Genomic DNA, 19,140 nt, shown 5'->3' on the forward strand with positions numbered 1-19,140 from the left:
TAGTGATCACTCTAACAGTAAGTTAACTGAAAACAGATTCCTGCACTGAAAATAGGAAAAGAGAAAACTACAAATACCTCCGTTATCTTATTTCAAGCGTTGTTTGCATATTTATCTTATTTTAGGGGCCAAAATAATCATTCCATTGGCAGATAACATCTGTTTCCAAATAGACTAATTTAAAGGATTTTTTGGTGTTTCAGTTTTTGCAGCACTGAAGCTGTGAGCTGATCTCCAGCTGCTGCGTTAACGAGGGAAGCTTCGTTAAACGGATCAGGATTTATTGACCGTACAGTCGGGTTTATGCATCGGCTGCTTTCCTAATGAAAACAATGTCGTGTTTTTTCATCTGCTCATTTGTTCCAGCTGCAGCAGAGAATCTGACACTGAGGAATGCAGGCGAGGATTTAGAGGAAGATCATAGAGATAAGAGCCGACTTTCCACTGAGGCTGCAGACACAGAACATCGTCTGCAGTCACGACCAGCATGTGTGACACATGCTGAACCTTTGGTGTGCGATGGAGAGACTCAGCGTGGCTTCAGACGTGACAAACAGAAACCATCAGAGGTTTAAACCCAGGATCAGTTCTGAGTTTAGTGTCTTCAAACATCAGTAACTGTTCTGATCAAGCAGCCTATTAGAAACAGTCCTCACGTATTTTCTCCAAAGATGGCGGATCAGGTCAGACTGAGAGCTGAAGGGAATCATGGTCCTAATATTTAGAGGACGGTTCTGAAAAATAATCTGACAGTGATTTACAAACTGACATCTCCAACGAACGCAGAGAGCCTCTAAAATAGAAACGTCCCGCTCTGTGTGTGTCTGTGTATGGGAACCAGTAATCCCAGTCTGCAGCTCCTTATTGGGACAAAAGGAAAGAGGCTGGTGTGGCTGCATATTTTGGAAACTCACTCTCAGAGGTGGGAGCTGCCTTCTTCGACTTCTTGTCTGTCGGGGAGTTTTCTGGTGGATCTGCAGGAGGAACGACAAACAGAGGAGACCTTCAGCACAGAGCAAACAGCTTCACTCAGGGTCAGTTTATACTGGGAGGCTTGGAGATGGAGAGCTCTCAGAATGAGGCAATAACAGCTGCAGGCCTAACATCAACAGACACTGTTAGTGCAGGAGGTGTACGTCTACTCGGATGGGTCAGAACTTCAACAATTAGCTTCAGCTCATCCATTCAGAGCTGGTGAAGCAGAACCAGAGGTTTAAGTCTGAAACTTTGTCAGAATCTGATGTTTCTTGATATCAGAGTCTTTAATCAAATGGTTCCAGCTTAATGAACAATATGATGAAATATTATCTGCTCTCTATTCTTTACATGCATATTATCTTACAAAAATAACAAAGTAAAGATGATTTGATCACTTTATTTCTAAGCTAACATACATCAATAATAGATCACATTTTTGTTAAAGTCTCATGCACAGTGAAGCTTATCCATGTCAACCTTTGGTCTACAGTTATGTTGGAGGAGGAAGGGAACATCTACATCACTACATCTATGCTTTGCACTGAGGGATCTATGACCTGATGCAGCTGCGTTGCCATGGAAACCATAAATCTTTCAGTCCTAACATGAAGAGCAGAGGAGGTCTGATGTACTCAGCAGGAAGTTGGCCTAGAGGGCCTGATTTTATACCAACTAAAACATGAGATTCATTAGATCATCTGATTTAAACATCATGAGAGAAAACTTATGGGAAAATAATAACTTTACATTAATATTCACAACTAGACCTGGATTTACAGACTATTGTGAGCTTCACTGAATAATCAGTTGATCTGCTTCTGATCATCTAACTTTACTGAAAAACCAAAACAAACATAAATTATCGTTCACAAAGCAACTTTAACTGATTTAGCAATAACTATTTAACATCCGCTAATAAAGGGATGCTAATTATGGGGAGTTTTATGTTTCACTTCCTGTTGCACTGGAAGTCCAACTCTGACCAGGAAGCAGAAGCAGCTGGTTTCCAGTCAGCAGTTCCCAGTTTCCAGTAACCGTTAGAGATCTTTGATAGAAAATGTTTGTGTGTGTTCATTGGTTGTAATTACAGGAAGCTCCAAACAGACGGAGGCTCCTGAGGAATCCTGGGAATCAGGAAGGAGACTAATGAAGGAGTTTCTGAACTGTTCTGATTCCAGAACCTGCAGCTTTTCAGGATCAACAGATCAGATTATTCCTCTATTTTAGTCAAACATTCATCCTGTTTTGGTCTTTAGTGTTTAGTCCGTGTGGCCTTCAGATTTATCCTCTGGCAGCAGAGTCTGTTGTTTATAAATTAATACTGAGATAATGATGAATAAAAAAACAAAGCAGGAACAGAAATCTGACCCCTGGAGTTCAGCTCTGGCCTGGATGGAAGGACTCTGCTGTTAAACCTGGAGGTGATCTGATCAAAGCTTCCTTCACCTCTAACTAGACTTAAACTTAGACAAACTTTATAGTCATTTTGTACAAACAGGGTGTATAATAAACAGCATTTTGTTCAGTATAACTCTGAAGACATTTTCATTTCTTAAAGTGCAGCAGTGATGAAATATAAACATGGTGATCAATGCAAATATAGACTGAGATTTGATTTACAGTTTTTCCAGCATTCAGCCGTTTTTCTTTCTTTTTTTCTCGTTTTATAAACTAAAGCAGTGAGAAGATGTTGGATTCTTACCGTCAACTAGAACCATGCAGGAACACTCTGCTCTGCCAGCTGAGCTCTCTGCTCTGCATTTATACTGGCCTTCATCCTCAGGCAGAGCTTTGTCGATGGTCAGAGAGCAGAGGCCGCCTGAAAAACACAAACAGCACATTTATCAGCCTGGACACCTTCTAACAGCAGCTGTGGTGGATTTACAGGATGAAGCTCCTGATCCAGACCCAACTGCTCTGTCCCACCTGTGGATCTGAAGGTCATCAGCAGCTCTAGAGACTCTCTGAAGGTCTCAGAGTTTTGGATTTTATCTGAGTGGAAACCATCCATGATTCAAAGCTCTAAAAGCTAAACTCATCATTGATAAAATGATAATTTCTCTCATTGATCCTCCAGTTTTCCAGTGATTCCACCAGGACTGGATTCTAGATGACGGTTCAAAGAATAAAAGCATGAAGTATACAGAGGAATTTAAACCCAGATTATAAACTGAAAATAAAATCCCTGACATCCTGAGAGCTGCTCATCATTCCTGTCTTGTTTAAAGAAATTGTTTAATTCTGTCTTAAGGAAACATTAGATTTATCATGATGACGTATTAAAGCCTTTATTTGTTCAGCCTCTTTAAACCTCTAAGTGGTTCTGATGACTCAGCAGCTGCGTTGGTTCTGAGTAGAGGACGGTCAGACCCAGCAGGAGTCCTGGTTCTGGGTCCTTATGGACCTGAAGATGAACTTCCATCAGTTTGATGGTTCTGCTAATCAGATGTTTGCTGGAATTTAGGCTGAATTTTAGAAATGGTCAGATTGTTTGGATCTTTCAGCTCAATCTTAACATTAATACCAGATAAAATGATCAGAACTAAAATATCCAGCAGGAATAAATGAAATAAAAGCTTTCTGGTTCAGCGATGCTGCGAGTTGCTTCTGTATGAAGAAGCTTCCAGTCGAGGTAATAAGGAAGAGAAGTTAGACAAACATTTTCTGCTGAGTCATGCTGGTCAGTCAGCATTAAATGACCGTAGACAGAAGACCTGAAATGTTTTCGGTTCATGTTGTCATTCAGTATTTTCTCTATTTTATGTTCAAACATCAGATTAATCATCAGAAAAAAATGGTAATCTCCTCATAATAACAGATTTTAATTGATTTTTCAAAGGTTTTCAACAAGCTAATCACAGATTTTATAATTAGAAGCCTAACCAAGCTTTATATTCTATTTCGGAATTGAATTGATTAAAATAATCACTGATAAAAAAAGATGGAGGCCATCAAGTTTGTTATTTCCTTTGACTGTTCAAAATCAAAGCTTTCTGTAAATAATGACAATATTCTATCATAATTAGAAAAAAATTATATTTCGTTATCTGATTATTATAGATTATAAAACTCAATCCATCAACATCCAATAAACCATTAAGAAACAGACAAACAGACCAGAATCCAGATGTTTTCACACCTGGAAGGGAATTAAATCGATTCTTTAATGTAATGTTGATCAGAGCTCAATGTTGGCCTATATATATATGATTATTAATTAAATGTCTAATTCTGAGGATGAGGAAAAACCTGGAGGTTAGTCATTAAGGCATTTTAAAAAGCAAAGAAAATAAAGTTTATAGAAACTTTACTTTGAAGGAGCTCCAGCCCCCAGCAGTCGGTCAGAACCAAACCTCCAGGCTGAGGACACAACCTTTCATTTTAAGATGTTCTGCTGCTCAGTGATCCACACAGAGAGGAGGCTGAAATAAAGCAGCAGCATCACAGAGAGAAACAGGAAGGATGGATCTAAGATCAGGTGACAGAGCTGCACTGGATCTAACGCCTGGTGCTGTTTATGTTCTGATGTGCAGCAGGTAGCCTGAAGTGGACGGCACTGAGCTACGAGAGAACGAAGCAGAGAAAAGTCAGGTTAGAGAAATTTAGTTGGATTCACTGATGAATTGAGAGACGCTGGAAATAATATCAGCTGTTTGGATTTATTTGAATGAGAAACTGATTTAGATTGATATCATCATTTGGTTCATTATTCAGTCAGGAGGTTCTTCTTCTTCATTATTTGTTCCTAAAGGGTTCTGCATTCTTAGAAGCTGGGTGGTAAATCATGACACATCAATAATTATGAATCAGAGATTTCAGAGAGTAATCAGTGGTAGACGTCAACAAACTGCTGCTTTTATTCCGAACTAATTCCAGCACAGCAACAGTCAGAGATGGAGTAAATTTAACTTGTGGACAAACCTGGAGGGTTGATTGGTTCTGAAGCTGATATCAACTCACTGCTGCAAATAACAACAACAACACATCACAGTCTGAGGCTGCTGTGACCTCTGACCTTCAACACGCAGCACCTCAGAGTGACGCCTGCAGGCTGAACCACGACTGTCCTCAAGGTTAGAAAAACAGGCTGGAGGATTACTGGACACATGATCCAGCAGATCCTGACATATCTCTGCTGTATCTGACTGCAGGTTCTCTATGCATGTGAGACATTCTGTCTGCTATATATCTACAGAAAGCTTATGGGAGGTTTCTACTTCTGCAGATCGATAAACTGATTCAATAAAAGCTGAAACATTTAGATAAACTCAACATGAATTCAACCAAAGGATCATTGAGTCACATTTAGGTTCCAGTTAAGTTTGTTTCTATTTAGAATAGAATCAGAATCAGTCAGTCAAATGAAACCAACCAGTTAACTTTGTGAAGCCCATGAAAAGCAGGTGGTGACAGTGGAGATAAACAGCTCCTTATTAACATGAAGAAACCTGTAACTATACCAGGTCCGTGTGACAGTCTGTCAACCATAATCCATCCAGATTAGCTCTGTCTTTAAGAAACTTTGAATCATCTGATGAAATAAACACTTTTACTCCACAGATCTCCATCATTTATGCGTTTTTTCGCCATTCAGGCTGTGTGTGGACCTGTTTCTGTGCACTTATGTCATCTTTTGTCATTTTGAAGGCGTTACCCAGCAGACAAGGCAAGTGATTGGCTAATTTTCAGGAAATTCCTCCCCTTGAAGCTGTACTCTTCTTCCTTCTAGCAAAGGAACTTCAGGCTAACCGCTTCTCTTCATGTGTTGGAAGTAGGTAAGCAAAGTCATCAAGTGCAACACAGTCAGGATAAATACTGGATTCTGATTGGCTGTAGGGTTGGTTGCTTCCTCTGGTGGGTAAAGCCTTAAAAGTGACGAAAGTTGACATGAGCAAAGAAACAGGTTCACACGTGGGGAGGGGGGAGGCTGCACGGGGAAATCAAACCTTACCTGTGCAGAGAAGGAACAATTACTCAGGTGTGATATATTGGGGCCCCGGGGTTCTCTATCTGCATATATAACAAGCTAAACATGCGAGTGAGGAGGAGTTTATGAGCGTCTGTATGAAATAAAGCTGATATTAGCAGTATTTATTTTACGTGGATACTACAATTTATAAAGATAATCTTAATAATTGTTTTTGCACATGTATAAAATGTAAATAAATAAGTTTATATTTTATTACAAATCAAACTAGAGTTTAATTTTAATAATTTTTCAAAAATACTTATTTTCGCAAATAGTTTTGTTTGAAAATTCGAATTTTGCTCTATTATTGGTTTTCAGTACCAACAATAGTGGGTAGGGGGCGCTGTGGGTCATTAAAAGTGACGTCATGGTCTGGTGCTGGAATAATCATTTGTAACTGTCACTACCCGATCCATACAGGAAGCCCGATCCGTCCCATCGCCATGCAGATATACATCCAGGTCACCATTAATAATATAATCATGATACTAAAAGTACTAATTTCTCTCCTTAAATCACTAAAGAATGCTAATTCTCATCTTTAAACAATTTTTTAATGACTTTTCTGAGACAATTTTGAGGGTTTTTACATTTTCTTTATTAAACTGTTTATCTGACGTCATCTTTGGACATGCTCAGAGCAGTCTGGCAAAACAGGATTAAACCATGTTTGTCGGCATTTTAGTTGTTTCCTTCTTTATATCATGCAAGATATACTATAATGTTAACATGAAACAAAAACATAAAACCCAAAAACACTACAAAAATGTTAGCTCCTGGAGGTAGCGTAGGATCTCCGGCACAGATGAGTGATAAAACAGAAAGGATTTATATGCATTTGCGTTCTCAGAATATACATAATTAACCTTTAAAGTAGGAAAATCATATTTAAATGTCAAATAATTCTGGCTTAAACATGTATATAAATGTATTCTTTATCTGACCATATTGTCCCAAAAGTTAGAAAATGTCTCAAAATCTGTGTTGTTTTTTTAAATTTCCGTTATCTTATACAGGCCAGTTAGTTCTACGTCAGCCTGAACACCTAAATTCAGCCAATCATATATCAAAGGTCATCTGTCAAAATTTTTCGGTCATAGCACCTTGATTCATATGTCGCAGCTAATATACGCAACGGTTGAAATCAGAATCCTTTCCTTTCCCATTGAGTTGCGTCCCAGTGTTCACGGGGATGGACGTCTGTGTCTTCGGCAGGCGTAGAGCTAACAGAACTGGCAGCGTTGCGAGGCAAGGGCTCAAACATGTACGGCTGGAAGCCTTCTACACCAAAACCAAGCTTCTGCCGCCCTGGCGTCCTCTTCCACAACATCTTCGTCCCCGCTTTCCTCCTCTAAATAAAAAATGGATGACGGAGGAGACTCATCCACGACCTCCGACACTAAACTCTCCTCCTCTTGCATGTTTCCGCTGTCCATAGCGTTCCTTGACAGCGTCGTTTCTAAGTCACCAATTTAGTGCTACTTGGTCCCAATGGAATTTCCCATTGGGAGCCTGCTAGCACTAAGTTGCTAACTGGTTAGCAAGATGCTTCCGACAAACCGGCCACAATCAACTTACTTGTGAATCTTCCGCCACAACAATCCCGCCCCCTTGATAAACGACCAATCACATTCACTTTATTCACTCGTGTAAAGTCGGGCACCACTCAGGAGAATTCGGAAATGCAACGGTTGGAACAGCTGCTTCTTTACGACTTCAACACAGTATAGTTTAGTACACTTAATGTTTTTAGGGAGGGAAAAACTTAATTTAGGTCTATTTTACAATGTAAAGCCGAGGGCGACCCGGATTTATATCTTGTTGCGCAAATGAGCTGAAGGTACGGATCATGCCAACGGTGCGGATCAGGTCGTGACAATAACAAACATTGATTTTCTAAACCGCTAAATGAATCTTTGGCAGCGCCCCCTGCTGGTATCAGACCAGAACACCTTATTAACAGGAAGATGCTGTTGTTATTTTTAGGTGGAAGTTTGGGTTTTATTTTGGGGGACAAGGAGGGGTTCCCTCAGGCTAAGCTTTATTGTCTGTCAGGGTCGCTCTGGATGTAAACAGACCCAGTTAAACCAGTAAACCCAGCAAAGCTCTAGGACTGGCGGAGGTGGAGGCCTGGAGAACAGTTAATGCTGTGTGTGTAAAGTGATCTTTCCCATCTGAAATAGCAGCAATGCTTGGTGGTCTCACATCACATCCTGCATCTCTACGCTCTTTTGTTTCACATCTGCGATCTATTAATAGAGTCTGAATCCTTTGAGCTTCAGCAGCAGCTGCTCCTCCAGCTCCCACCAAACAGCAAACAAACAATCTCTCCTTCACTCTGTTGGTTTCTAGCTTCAGGTCTGATGGTGTGTGTGGGTGTGTATGTGTGCGGGTCTGACCTTCGTTGGCCAGGACGATGAACTTGGACGGTTTGATGACCTTCCCGTCCAGCGTCCAGGTGATGGTGACATCAGCAGCAGTGGTGGAGGAGAGGCGACACTCCAGCCGGAGCCGCTGACCGTCCAGCACCGCCACGTCCTTCAGCTTCTCCACGAACTCCGGGGCTACCCCTCCTCCTCCTCCAGTCTTCTGGTCGTGAATCCCTCCATCCACGCAGTTGTTCACCTTCTCGCTCTCTCCGTTCTTCTCAGGGCTGGTGGTCTTCTTCTTGTTGAGGACAGAGCGGAGGTCTCCAGAGCTCTTGGAAGGTGTTTCTGTGGGTTTGTTCCCACTGCTGCCGGCGGGGCTCTTCTTCCCCAACACGCTCCTAAAGTCAACCTTTTGAGGGGAGTTCACCTTCTCCTCCACCTTGCCTTTGACGCCCTTAAGGTTGGCCTTAAAATCCATCTGGCGGCTGTGGTCCTGCTGGTCGTTGAGATCAGCGTTAGGTTGGCTGCCTGGAAATGCTCGGCGTCCCAGCAGCGACTGAAAGTCCAGCTGCTGAGCCTCCCTCTTTACAGCTCCTCTTTTCAACTCTCCCTGGTTTCCACGCAGCGTTTGAGGAGTCCTGAGTACTTCTTTTTCTACCTTCTAGATGCAGGAGCTGCAGATCCTGCAGGTTCTGCTCCTCCTCAGCCTCCTGCCTCTGCAGACTGACCCTGCTGCCTTCGCCTCCTCCTCTGTCACCTCCTCTCAGCCTGGCAGCTCCAGCTGATCCTCCTCCTGGTCTTCCTCCTGCTGCTGTGTTTCTGGAGAAACAAGCATGAAGAGAGATGGAGAAAGAGAGAATAAACAGGACAGAGGCCCCGCCCCCTAACAGCCAGGAGAAGGAGGATGAGGAGTTCAACTCCAACTGTTTGTTACATCACAGGTGACTCAGCTTTCCTCTTATGGGCATGAATGAACTGATGTGAACACACTTCTTCATCAGGCCTCTTCCATGACTGGGACTCCTCTTCACCTCCTTTTGTCCTCCTGCTGGTTTTGGAGCTGCAGATGGTTCCTCGCAGCGCAGGCAGATCAGAGGATGCATGCAGAGGAAATACTGGCTCTGATTGGTGGGCTGATACACACAGATTAGAGAAGCTTTGGGAATAGCTGGACATGAAACAGACGGATTGATGGGAACAGAGGGAGGGCTGGGAACGGAGCGGCTGAATGAAAACAGAAATGTGAACGTAAGAAACCGACTGTGGCTGCTAAAGAGAAGCCCAGCTGACAGTTTGGACCAACCAGAACATCTCCAATGGATCTACAACAAATATATCGATGAATGATCTCCTCAAAGTGGGATCATACAGAGAAATTATTCTGATGCAATGAACCAAAACTGACTGATCCAGTTTAACAGCATCCTTTAGATTTAACAGTTTTCATAGAAACCAGAGAGAAAAGATGACAGAAAACCTGATCATCCTGATCTCTTTCACTTCTAAAATCCTCCCAATAAAATCCTGAACATGTTCAGCTTCTCCTTCCATCTCTCAGTCAGCACCCCCGTCTCCAAATTGTACCTCTCTCTACCATCTTCTTAGCCTTCTATTTCAATCCTTTCTTTACCTTCTGATTCTGGTTTCCTAAGCCGCTGGTCTCCAGTTCTTTCAATCAACAACAAAACATTCTGAAGCCGCAGGAAACCAGACTTTGGCTCAATTTTACTGAAGATGTTTCCACACTTGAAGTATGCAGGAGTCTTTCTCAGTTCTGTCAGCTGAGAGCAATCAGCAGTTAAAGTTTTTAAGCACCTGGAGGTCCATCCTCATCAGCACATTTGATCAGTAAGAATCAAATCAAAGACCCAGCATTTGTTCTTGTTGGACTCTTTTGGTTTTTATGGGTTTTGTTTGGCCTTTTCAATCATGATCAGAGTTCTTGTGTAAATTCTTATGAATGGCTTCCAGGGCAGAGCTGTAGAAGCTTGGAAGCTGAAACAGGAATCCTTCCCCTCTGCTCAGTGATGATTCTTCTCTTTTAACAAACCATCTGTCCTCTCTGTCCAAAGCCTGAACCTTTTGGTCTCCAAAGGTTTGTCCTTTTTTGTTGAGGTGTCAGTGTCCAGCTGGATCCTGCCCAGAGTTACTGGCTCTACTGTGCTGCTCCATGTTTGTCTGAGTGCGTCGTTGGGGCTGAAATACCCCGGTTTATCATATTTAGAGAAAATCCTCCTGACTTTGGTAGAAACTCCTGACATCTATGGAATTACGATGTTTTAAGTTATGCTGCTATAGGCTTAGACTGCTGGAGTACATACGGACCCCTTTTTCATCATTCTGCTTCATTCTATCTCTATTCTCCCACTCTGCAGAATCTGTTAGTTCAAGTTGCTGGAGCTTGGCCTGTTTTCCAGTGTAGTCCTGTTTCTCTAACTGTGACTAACTGGATGCACTCTCCTCCGGGGCCGCCTTTTACAGCTGCTTGTATCTCTGCTTCTGTCTCCTTGAACCCCAGTCGGCCTCAGCAGATGGCCGCTCACACTGAGCCTGGTTCTGCTGGAGGTTTCTTCCTGTTAAAAGGGAGTTTTTCCTCTCCGCTGTCGCTACAAGCATGCTTAGTGTGAGGGATTGCTGAAGAGTCAATGAGTCGATGCAATTAACTAGTTTTCCTTACATAGAAAACTTTGAATCAATTTGACTGGATGATCTGGTGAACTGTAAAGTGCCTTGAGATGACATGTCTTGTGAATTGGCGCTATAGAAATAAACAAAATGTAAATTTAAATTGAATTAAATTGATATTCTAGAAACTTCTTTGATGTGGATTTAAATGACAAAAATAACACTAAGATTTTTTACTTTATTATCTGAGATCAGTTTAATCCCATCCATATGAAGTGTCTGACTTATCAGCTTCTTTTTCAAAGACTTTTTTCCCAAAGACTATAACTTTTGTTTTGTCTGCATTCAGAAGAAGAAAGTTGAGAGTCATTCAGGTTTTTATGTCTTCAAGACATGCCTGTAATCTATATAATGGGTTAGCTTCATCTGGATTTATTTAACACCTCTGCTGGAATTAATGGGACGACTAAAACAGATTTTATGGCATTTAAACCCTTATTTTTTTCATCTTATTAATAATAAGTTAATATTCAACCTGGTTCAGGTCGACCATCAGCTGTAGAAACAGTGAAGCCAACATTTTTCTGTCAGTGAGTCACGAAGGAAGCTGCTCTGTGATTGGCTGATGTTGTGTTTCTATCAGTTGATGCAGATTTTTGGCAGCTTAAATTAGATCCTGACATTTGTCCTGGGTTCTGCTCTCTGGTTCTGGAACCTTCTAGAAATACCTCTGCTGGTGAACTGGGAGCGATGAGTTAACCCTTTCAGAGAGACGATGCTGTTTGATCCAGGCTGGAAACACGGATCAGAACCAGCTGCTGGATAAAAAGTTTAAACTTCTCATTTTCTCCTCAGAAACCAGCAGCTTCTCCTTAAACTGAGGCTGGAACTGAGCCTCTGCTGACTGACCCTGAGGCTCAGACTGCAGCGATGGAGGCAGATAGATTATAGATGCATGGATTTAGGGTGGGGGGGGTTATTCTAATCCTGGGGTCTGAACTCTACATCATTCAGGATTATTCCAGCAGCTTTGCTCAGTTTCTGCTCTCCTTCCTCCTCCAGTGTGTCTCTGCATCACATCAAGCTGATCCAGTCGATCCTTTTTAACCGTCTGAAAAACAAGCAGAACAAAAGTATGTTCTCCATCTTCTCCTGAAGACTTTGGACTCTGCAGACGTTTAGCTGTTGGACCTGATGAGCAGTTAGCCTCCCTCTGCAGCAGGTCCTAGTCTCCTTCAGACCTCAGAGCTCGGTTCTGGTCCGCTGTTGTCCAGGTGTACTGGGGGAACGGGTCCCAGGTGATGGCAGAGGACAGCAGGACATGTTGACAGGCGACGGCGTTCACTGAACTAGAGCTGGATGCTGTCTTGAGGTTCTGCAGGTAGACAAACAGAAACTAGAAGCTGCAGCGTATTTATTTTGGACTTAAATGCTTTCTGTTGTGACAAAATGTTTTATTTTTTATTGAAAAGACTTGTCAGTAAGTCACACCTGCAGTGACATTGTTCTGAGAAATAAATGAAATGTTTTTTGTTTTTTGTTTTTACAGTATTCTTTGTTTAGAAGGTGTATTAATCTACAGACCTATAATATCATAAATACCTCAATAAATTTTCTTTATTTTTTTGGGATATACAAAGATAAATCATGTTGTGATACATTTACTGTGATAAAAGTATCTGATCTCCAACTCTTGCCAATTAACTCCCCTACTGATGCCTCTGGATTATAATCCAGCCGTCAGAGACGCTTCAGAGGTCAGAGGCTGGATTTCAGGGTCTTAGATTTTAAACATTGTAGAGTTTCAGACTTTTTTAGCTAAAACTTTGAAAACTTTCCTCTAAAATAAAAACCCACAAGGCACCCTGTCATCAGAATAAACGACTAATCAAACTAAAAGTGTTTAATGTAAACATGTCAGAATATTCTGAGTAGATTCTGCAGGATTGGAGGTAAACTGGGGGTGTGTGTGTGTGTGTGTGTGTGTGTGTGGGGGGGGGGTTATTGGGATTAACAATCTGATCATCCTGCATGTAAATGATTGACAGGATCAAGTTATTCTAATAGAGGCAGACTGACCTCAGTGGAGCATCTTCATCTCCATCAACGTGACGTATTTCTGCTCTGAGCGGCTGGATGCAGGTCAGAGGATTCAGCATTTTTACACATTTTTAATCCCATCAACTGTTCAGATGATTTTTTTTTTCTTAATCTAAACACATCTCAATTTGTTCAAAAACTGTTTTTTTATGCTTGTAAACAAACCTAAACATTTAAAGCTTGATCTTCCAAGATTCCTAATAAGGGACCTGAACAGGAAGTTTAATTATTTTATCATGTGTAATAAGGAAGCGTTTTTAGAGCATTTCCCATTGGTAACCCAACTATAAGTGCTTAAAAAAACATTCTTATAAAATGTAGACAAGTTAGGTGGTACATGGGGGCTCAGTCTGTAGCACTGCTGCTGTGCAGCAAGAAGGTCCTGCATTGATTCCAGACCTTCGTCCATTCTTGCATTTAGTTTGCATTTAGAGCCTGATTTTCCAAGATTCCTAATAAGGGACCTGAACTGGAAGTTAAATTACTTTATCATGTGTAATAAGGAAGCGTGTTTCAGCTGATCTACAAAGATTCCAACAAACCAGTTTGTTTCTGCCCCATTAAAATAAGCAGATAATGTGCTTAACATACGTTTTGAGAGTTTTATATAAAGAAGAGGTTCTAAGCCATGCAGGTAACATTTATACAAATATTTCAAATACATAATACTATTTATATAAACAAACAGTATTTATATAGCATTTCCCATTGGTAACCCATCTATAAGTGTTTTAAAAACATAAAAAATTTAATTATTTCTTATAAAATGTAGAAAAGTTAGGGGTACATGGTGGTTCAGTCTGCTGTGCAGCAAGAAGGTCCTGCTTTAAATCCAGACCTTGGTTCATTCTCTATAGAGTTTGCATGTTCTCCCTGTGTGTGGGGGGGTTATCTCTGGGTACTCCAGCTTTCACTCTTAGTCAAAAATATTATATAAGTGCTTATATAAACATGCTATGATATCATTTTTTTAAATCAGCTGTTTACTTTTTTATTTTTGTAAGTAGTCAGACAGGAAATGGGATTATAGAGAGGGAGAAGACGCGCAGCAAGGGACACCAGGCTTTGGTCCTGCGTCAAGGACCAAAGCTTCTGTATGTGGGTCGAACAGTTAACCCCTGCATCACCACTACGCCCAGCAGAGGAGTGTCTGATCTTGGGAAATGGCTTTGCATGTGGTTAAAGTTTAAATCAGTAATTCCTACACCCATAAATTTGTTCGGTTTGCTCATTAGAATATCATCTGCATATAATCCAGCTGAGATGACTGAAGAGGCTTCATGTTGGGACAAACTTCAAACCTTTAATTGACCTCCTATATTGTCCAGAGTGTATCTGCTAAATGTGGCCCCTCTGGGCCCCTGGTCCAGTTTGAGGAGCAGATGGACCAGAAGAGCAGCGACTCATGATGAATGATTGTTATTTTCAAAACTTGATCTAAGATGATGTTAGAGATCCTCCCTGAGGAGGTGGAAGTCCTCAGACTCTGAGGCCTGCTGTCCATCATGGAGCCACCAAAGGGGGGGGGGGTGTTCACCTGTGTGGCCAGAAAGCTTAGTCAGAACCTCCCCTCTGAGAACTGGACCCACCTCAGAATTATTTACCGTTTAATGAAAAAATCAGAGAAAATGATTTAATTTTTTTCAACAAATCCTGATAAAAATCTCCTCAGAGGAATAAACCAACCAATCAGGACAGACTGGACGGGATTGAACTAATTGACAGCGGTGTCGGCTGAAGGAGTTTGCCCTGCAACTATGGTTGTCGTTTCAAGCCCTGGCTCCTGCTTTCACAGTGGTTGTGTCCTTGGGCAACACACTTTACCTGCATTGCCTACTGATGGTGGTCAGTGGTCCCAGCGTACGGCAGCCTGGCTTGTGTCGGTGAGCCCCAGGGCAGCTGTGGCTGCAATGTAGGACCCTTTACCATTTTAAACACCAACAGAGACCGACTGGTTTCTAGAGTCACTAAACTGGAACCTAAACCCAATTAAAGATCCTTTCACTGCATATGGATGTTTTCTGGGTTTCCTTGCTTCACTGTTTCCTCTGCCTTTCGCTGGAAACAGACCTGATGGTTCTGTCCATCTTTGGCCAATCACAGCAGATGTATCCTTAGAGGCTGAAACTTGGACTCATCCGTCCAAACATCTCTGTCCTTCTGGGACAAACTCAGGTCTGCAGCAGTGAGCTGGTTTCTGTGGGTGGGAATAAATCTAGCAGCAGTAAAAACAGGAGATCCTGATGTATGGGATGTTGGTAAAGCTGAGCGACAGAGGAGAGCTGCAGGCCGATCCTCACACAGCTTATATGGAGACAAGTCTCTGTGGAAACTCATTATGTAAGAGGCACGCAGTGGGGGGGCAGTGGTCTGAGGGACGGAGCTTCAGTCTGCAGAGGAAAACATCACAGATACAAACACATTTCTGGATGGGAACTTCATGGGCTGGAATAGCTGAGCTAGCATGAAGCTAACCTCAACCTATAGACAGATTCGCTGATCATATGAGGCCAGAGCAGATCTCTGTCATTCAACCAGGAAAACACAAACAGCGGAAACGAAGAAGCAGGACTACAGTCAATCTGTCTGCATCTCATCTGGAGCGCGTCCCCAGAGAGCAGACAGGAAATACCACAATAAACACACACACACACACACACATACACACACACACACACACACATACACACACACACCGCTCAGCTCCACCGTCATGGACACTCTGCTGCCGTCCATCACCCTCAGGTCGCTCAGCCAGCCAATGAGATGAGGAGCTGACCTACTGATGTGACCTCTGAACCCTGAGACTGCAGCAGACAGAAAACTTTTACCAGAAAAAAATAGCACCATATTTCCCAGCATGCCTCTGTGTTTCCTCTGCATCCCAGTGACCAGCTGTGGTCCTCAAGACAGGCTTGCATGTTCTAAACTGGTTGCCTTCATTTCACTGATTTATTTCTCTTTCACTCATGATTGGAGACAATCTAGATTGTTTATTTCTATCCTGGAATGATCTAGAAATGACATAATAAGAAATTGACAGAAGAACAGCTCATGTTAGATTGTCTTGATGATCCAAAGTTCTGGAAGAAGAGGCTCTAAACTTGAATTCATAAATGCTGGATTCCATAAAGCATTGAATGCATCACTATGTGACATCATCACAACATTCAGCAGTAATATCACCGCTGCAGCGTTTAACTAATAGGACGCTGCAGGATAAACTCTGGGCGCTAACCTCTGTGCTCAGCAGCATGATCCTGATCACTGATCAGATGTACAGACGTGGATGTTTCTGTTCTGTCAAACATTTGGTCAGATGAGGTTCTGCAGCTGCTGCAGGGTTGAAGTCCAGCTGATTCCAGATCAGATCTCTGATCCTGCAGCAGCAGCTTCCACAGACGTCCCATTAAAGCGGGAATGTTCTCAGACCAGAGGAGGAGAGTCATTGTCTGAAACCATCACTGACTCTCTCTCTCTCTCTCAGCCTTTTCCTTAGAAGGAGAAAGGATTTCCTTTTCCTTCCGACACCTGAAACACAACTTTAATGGCCTGTTTGCTGAGTGTGTGTGAAAATAGGAGAAAATATGATTCTGCACACGAGAAAGGCTGAACTTTAGTACTGAAGTGTTTTTTCTTCTGTGTACATATCAGACATACCAGAGAGGACTGAGTGAAAGAAAGGAAGAACCACGCCTGTATGAGGCCTTATGCACACATTTCTACATGAATTTTTATGTTTATTTGCAGCAGAAAAATAAAAACCTTTCTATTTAAATTAGTCTAGATGGATTTTTCCAACCGTTGATTCATCATGACTCTAAAAACAGTGAGATGAGGAGAAGCAGCTGCTTGTTTGAGGTTTGGTTTTATTGGGTCTTTCTGCAGAAGCTCCAGGCTAATTCTGGCTCTCCTCTGGATTCATCAACGCTTTAATAAATCAAGACGTTTTCCAGCTTTAACTAAAGCAGAATAAAGAAGATGAAAAATGTTTCTGCTTTAAGGAGGAAACAGGAAGTGGAACATAACTTCAGTAATAACTGGTCATCATCTTTTAGATTGATTAGAATTAGAAAATAATCTGGGTATTAAATAAAAAGTGATTTCCTTTGTCCTTCAGGTCAGACTTCCGTGTCCACACATGGACAAGACGCGGTTCCTGAGTGGGTCCGTCTGTGGGAACCTGCTGATATTTCACTGAGTGGACGTTGGTCTGGCTGGGGATTTCCTGCTTCGCTCCGACTTTCCTCCCTCTCACTGATTCCTTATAAAGCTGTGATGAAAGTTTCTGTTTGAAATGATGATGAATAATTGGCCGACTGATAAACAAGCTTCCCTGGTCCTTCATAAACAACCAGTGAGGCCCAGAAAACCTTTAGAAACCAGCTGATGCAATCAGACAGCAGGAGAAAAAACAGACATCAGCTTATCGTGACGATTAACTTATGTTCTAACTAATGTGACGAGAACCAAACCAGAACTGATGGCTTCATAGCAGAGAGACGCTAAAACCAGGAAATGAGATCAAATGGATATCTAGAATCAAGTTCATCTTATAAAACACTCTGGGAGCTCTGAGCTAAAATAGCATAGACTAAAAAAGAATAGAATGGAGTAGAATAGAATAAAATAGAATAGAATCATTAATCAGAATTTTGGTTCCATGTTCAGAAAAAAGCATCAGAAATATTTGTTCTCAGAGTTTATGTAGAGAAGGTCAGAGAGCTGCAGTGAGACTGATGTTCAACCCGGTGTTGGAGAACCCAGAGAGGAAGAAGGAAGAGGAAGAAATGAGGGGAAAACTAAAAAATCAATCAATCAATCAATCAATCAATCAATCAATCAATCAATCAATCAATCAATCAATCAATCAATCAATCAATCAATCAATCAATCAGTCAATCAATCAATCAATCAAAGTTTAATTGTAAAGCACTCTACAGCAACACCAGGAGGACCAAAGTGTGTCAGGAATCCAGTTTGTGTGGTACTGTTGTTTGTGTTTGTCTCTCCCTCCACCACCAGGTGGCGCCCTTTCCTCGTTGGTCCTCCCTGCACACCTGCGTCTCGTTGGATCATTATCGGGAAGAGTACTTAAGCAGTGGACTGTCACTACCTCGGCGCCAGAGTGTTTGCCAGTTTTGGGTACCATGCTGAGATTAGCTGAGTCTAACCTGAGTCTTTGTTTCACTGAGCCTAACTTTGTTTTTGTCTTTGCCTTTTGACAGGAAGCCATCCTGCAAGCTGGATGTTTGGCCATCTTCCCCTGGAAGGATTGTTTGAGTGTCACACTGAGCAAGGGATTATCCTCCACACGTTCCGTTCAAGTTCTCCTGGAATTCCATTGCTCCTCCGGGTCCAACGAATGTCTACCTGTCCACTCTCCAACCAGTCCCCTCTTCTCTGGATCAACCCATACATCATGACGAAGTGTTCACAGAAGATCGAATCTGGAATTAAAAAGGGGCAGATCTGGGAAAACCCGCAGACTGAGAGGTAGGCTGTGCCACAGTTTAGGTGCAGTAACCCTAAAGGAACGATCACCCCACTGCTTATACCTGGATCTGGGCACCACCAGAAACATTTGATCGGCAGACAGGAGATCTCTGCTGGGGCAAAGCTGTACTGTCAACATCTCAGTTAAGTATAACGGAGCGAGACTATGAAGGGCTTTTAAAACAAGCATTACAATTTTGAAATCTATCCGAAAATGGACTAGGAGCCAGTCCAGGGAGGAGAGGATGGGAGTGATGTAGCTGTGTCTTGATGGAGAGGAGACGAGCTTCTGCATTCTGCACTTACTGTTACCATTGTCACAATTATGAGAGGCCAGAGTAGAGAGCATTGCAATAGTCGAACAGATAACTAATAAATACCTCAGTCGGCTTCTGCAAGTCTTTGTGTGAGAGAAAGGCTTTCACCATGGTTAAAAGGCGCAGCAGGAAAAAGCTGGCTTTGACAACAGCACTTGAACTTGTTTGAAGTTCAGTTCACGGTTAAAGACAACTATCAGGTTCCTGACGGCATTGCTGACTCAACCCCCGACCCTGGACTGAATCTGAGGGACATCCTTGGAACCAAAAATAATGAAGTCTGACT

The 19,140-nt window shown here is 42.1% G+C and overlaps 1 protein-coding gene across 2 annotated transcripts in view; it reads right to left on the bottom strand.

Annotated features, from left to right (window-relative positions):
* mylkb (myosin light chain kinase b) overlaps positions 1–9,435 on the bottom strand; it is a 30,961-nt gene extending 21,526 nt beyond the window's left edge. Inside the window, exons 1-3 of one of the 2 annotated variants that reach the window (XM_038276232.1) lie at positions 8,347–9,435; positions 2,681–2,797; positions 915–974 (exon numbers count right to left, since the gene is read on the bottom strand). In XM_038276232.1, the coding sequence (XP_038132160.1) occupies positions 915–974; positions 2,681–2,797; positions 8,347–8,794 (625 nt within the window). In that variant the 5' untranslated portion in view covers positions 8,795–9,435. The remainder of the gene's footprint in view (positions 1–914; positions 975–2,680; positions 2,798–8,346) is intronic. The other variant, XM_038276231.1, reaches the window with a different exon arrangement.
* Between the last annotated feature and the right edge of the window lie 9,705 nt (positions 9,436–19,140).

This window comes from Cyprinodon tularosa, unplaced genomic scaffold (assembly GCF_016077235.1).
Source record: "Cyprinodon tularosa strain WSP-4 unplaced genomic scaffold, ASM1607723v1 ctg123, whole genome shotgun sequence".
Taxonomy (NCBI): Eukaryota; Metazoa; Chordata; class Actinopteri; order Cyprinodontiformes; family Cyprinodontidae; genus Cyprinodon; species Cyprinodon tularosa.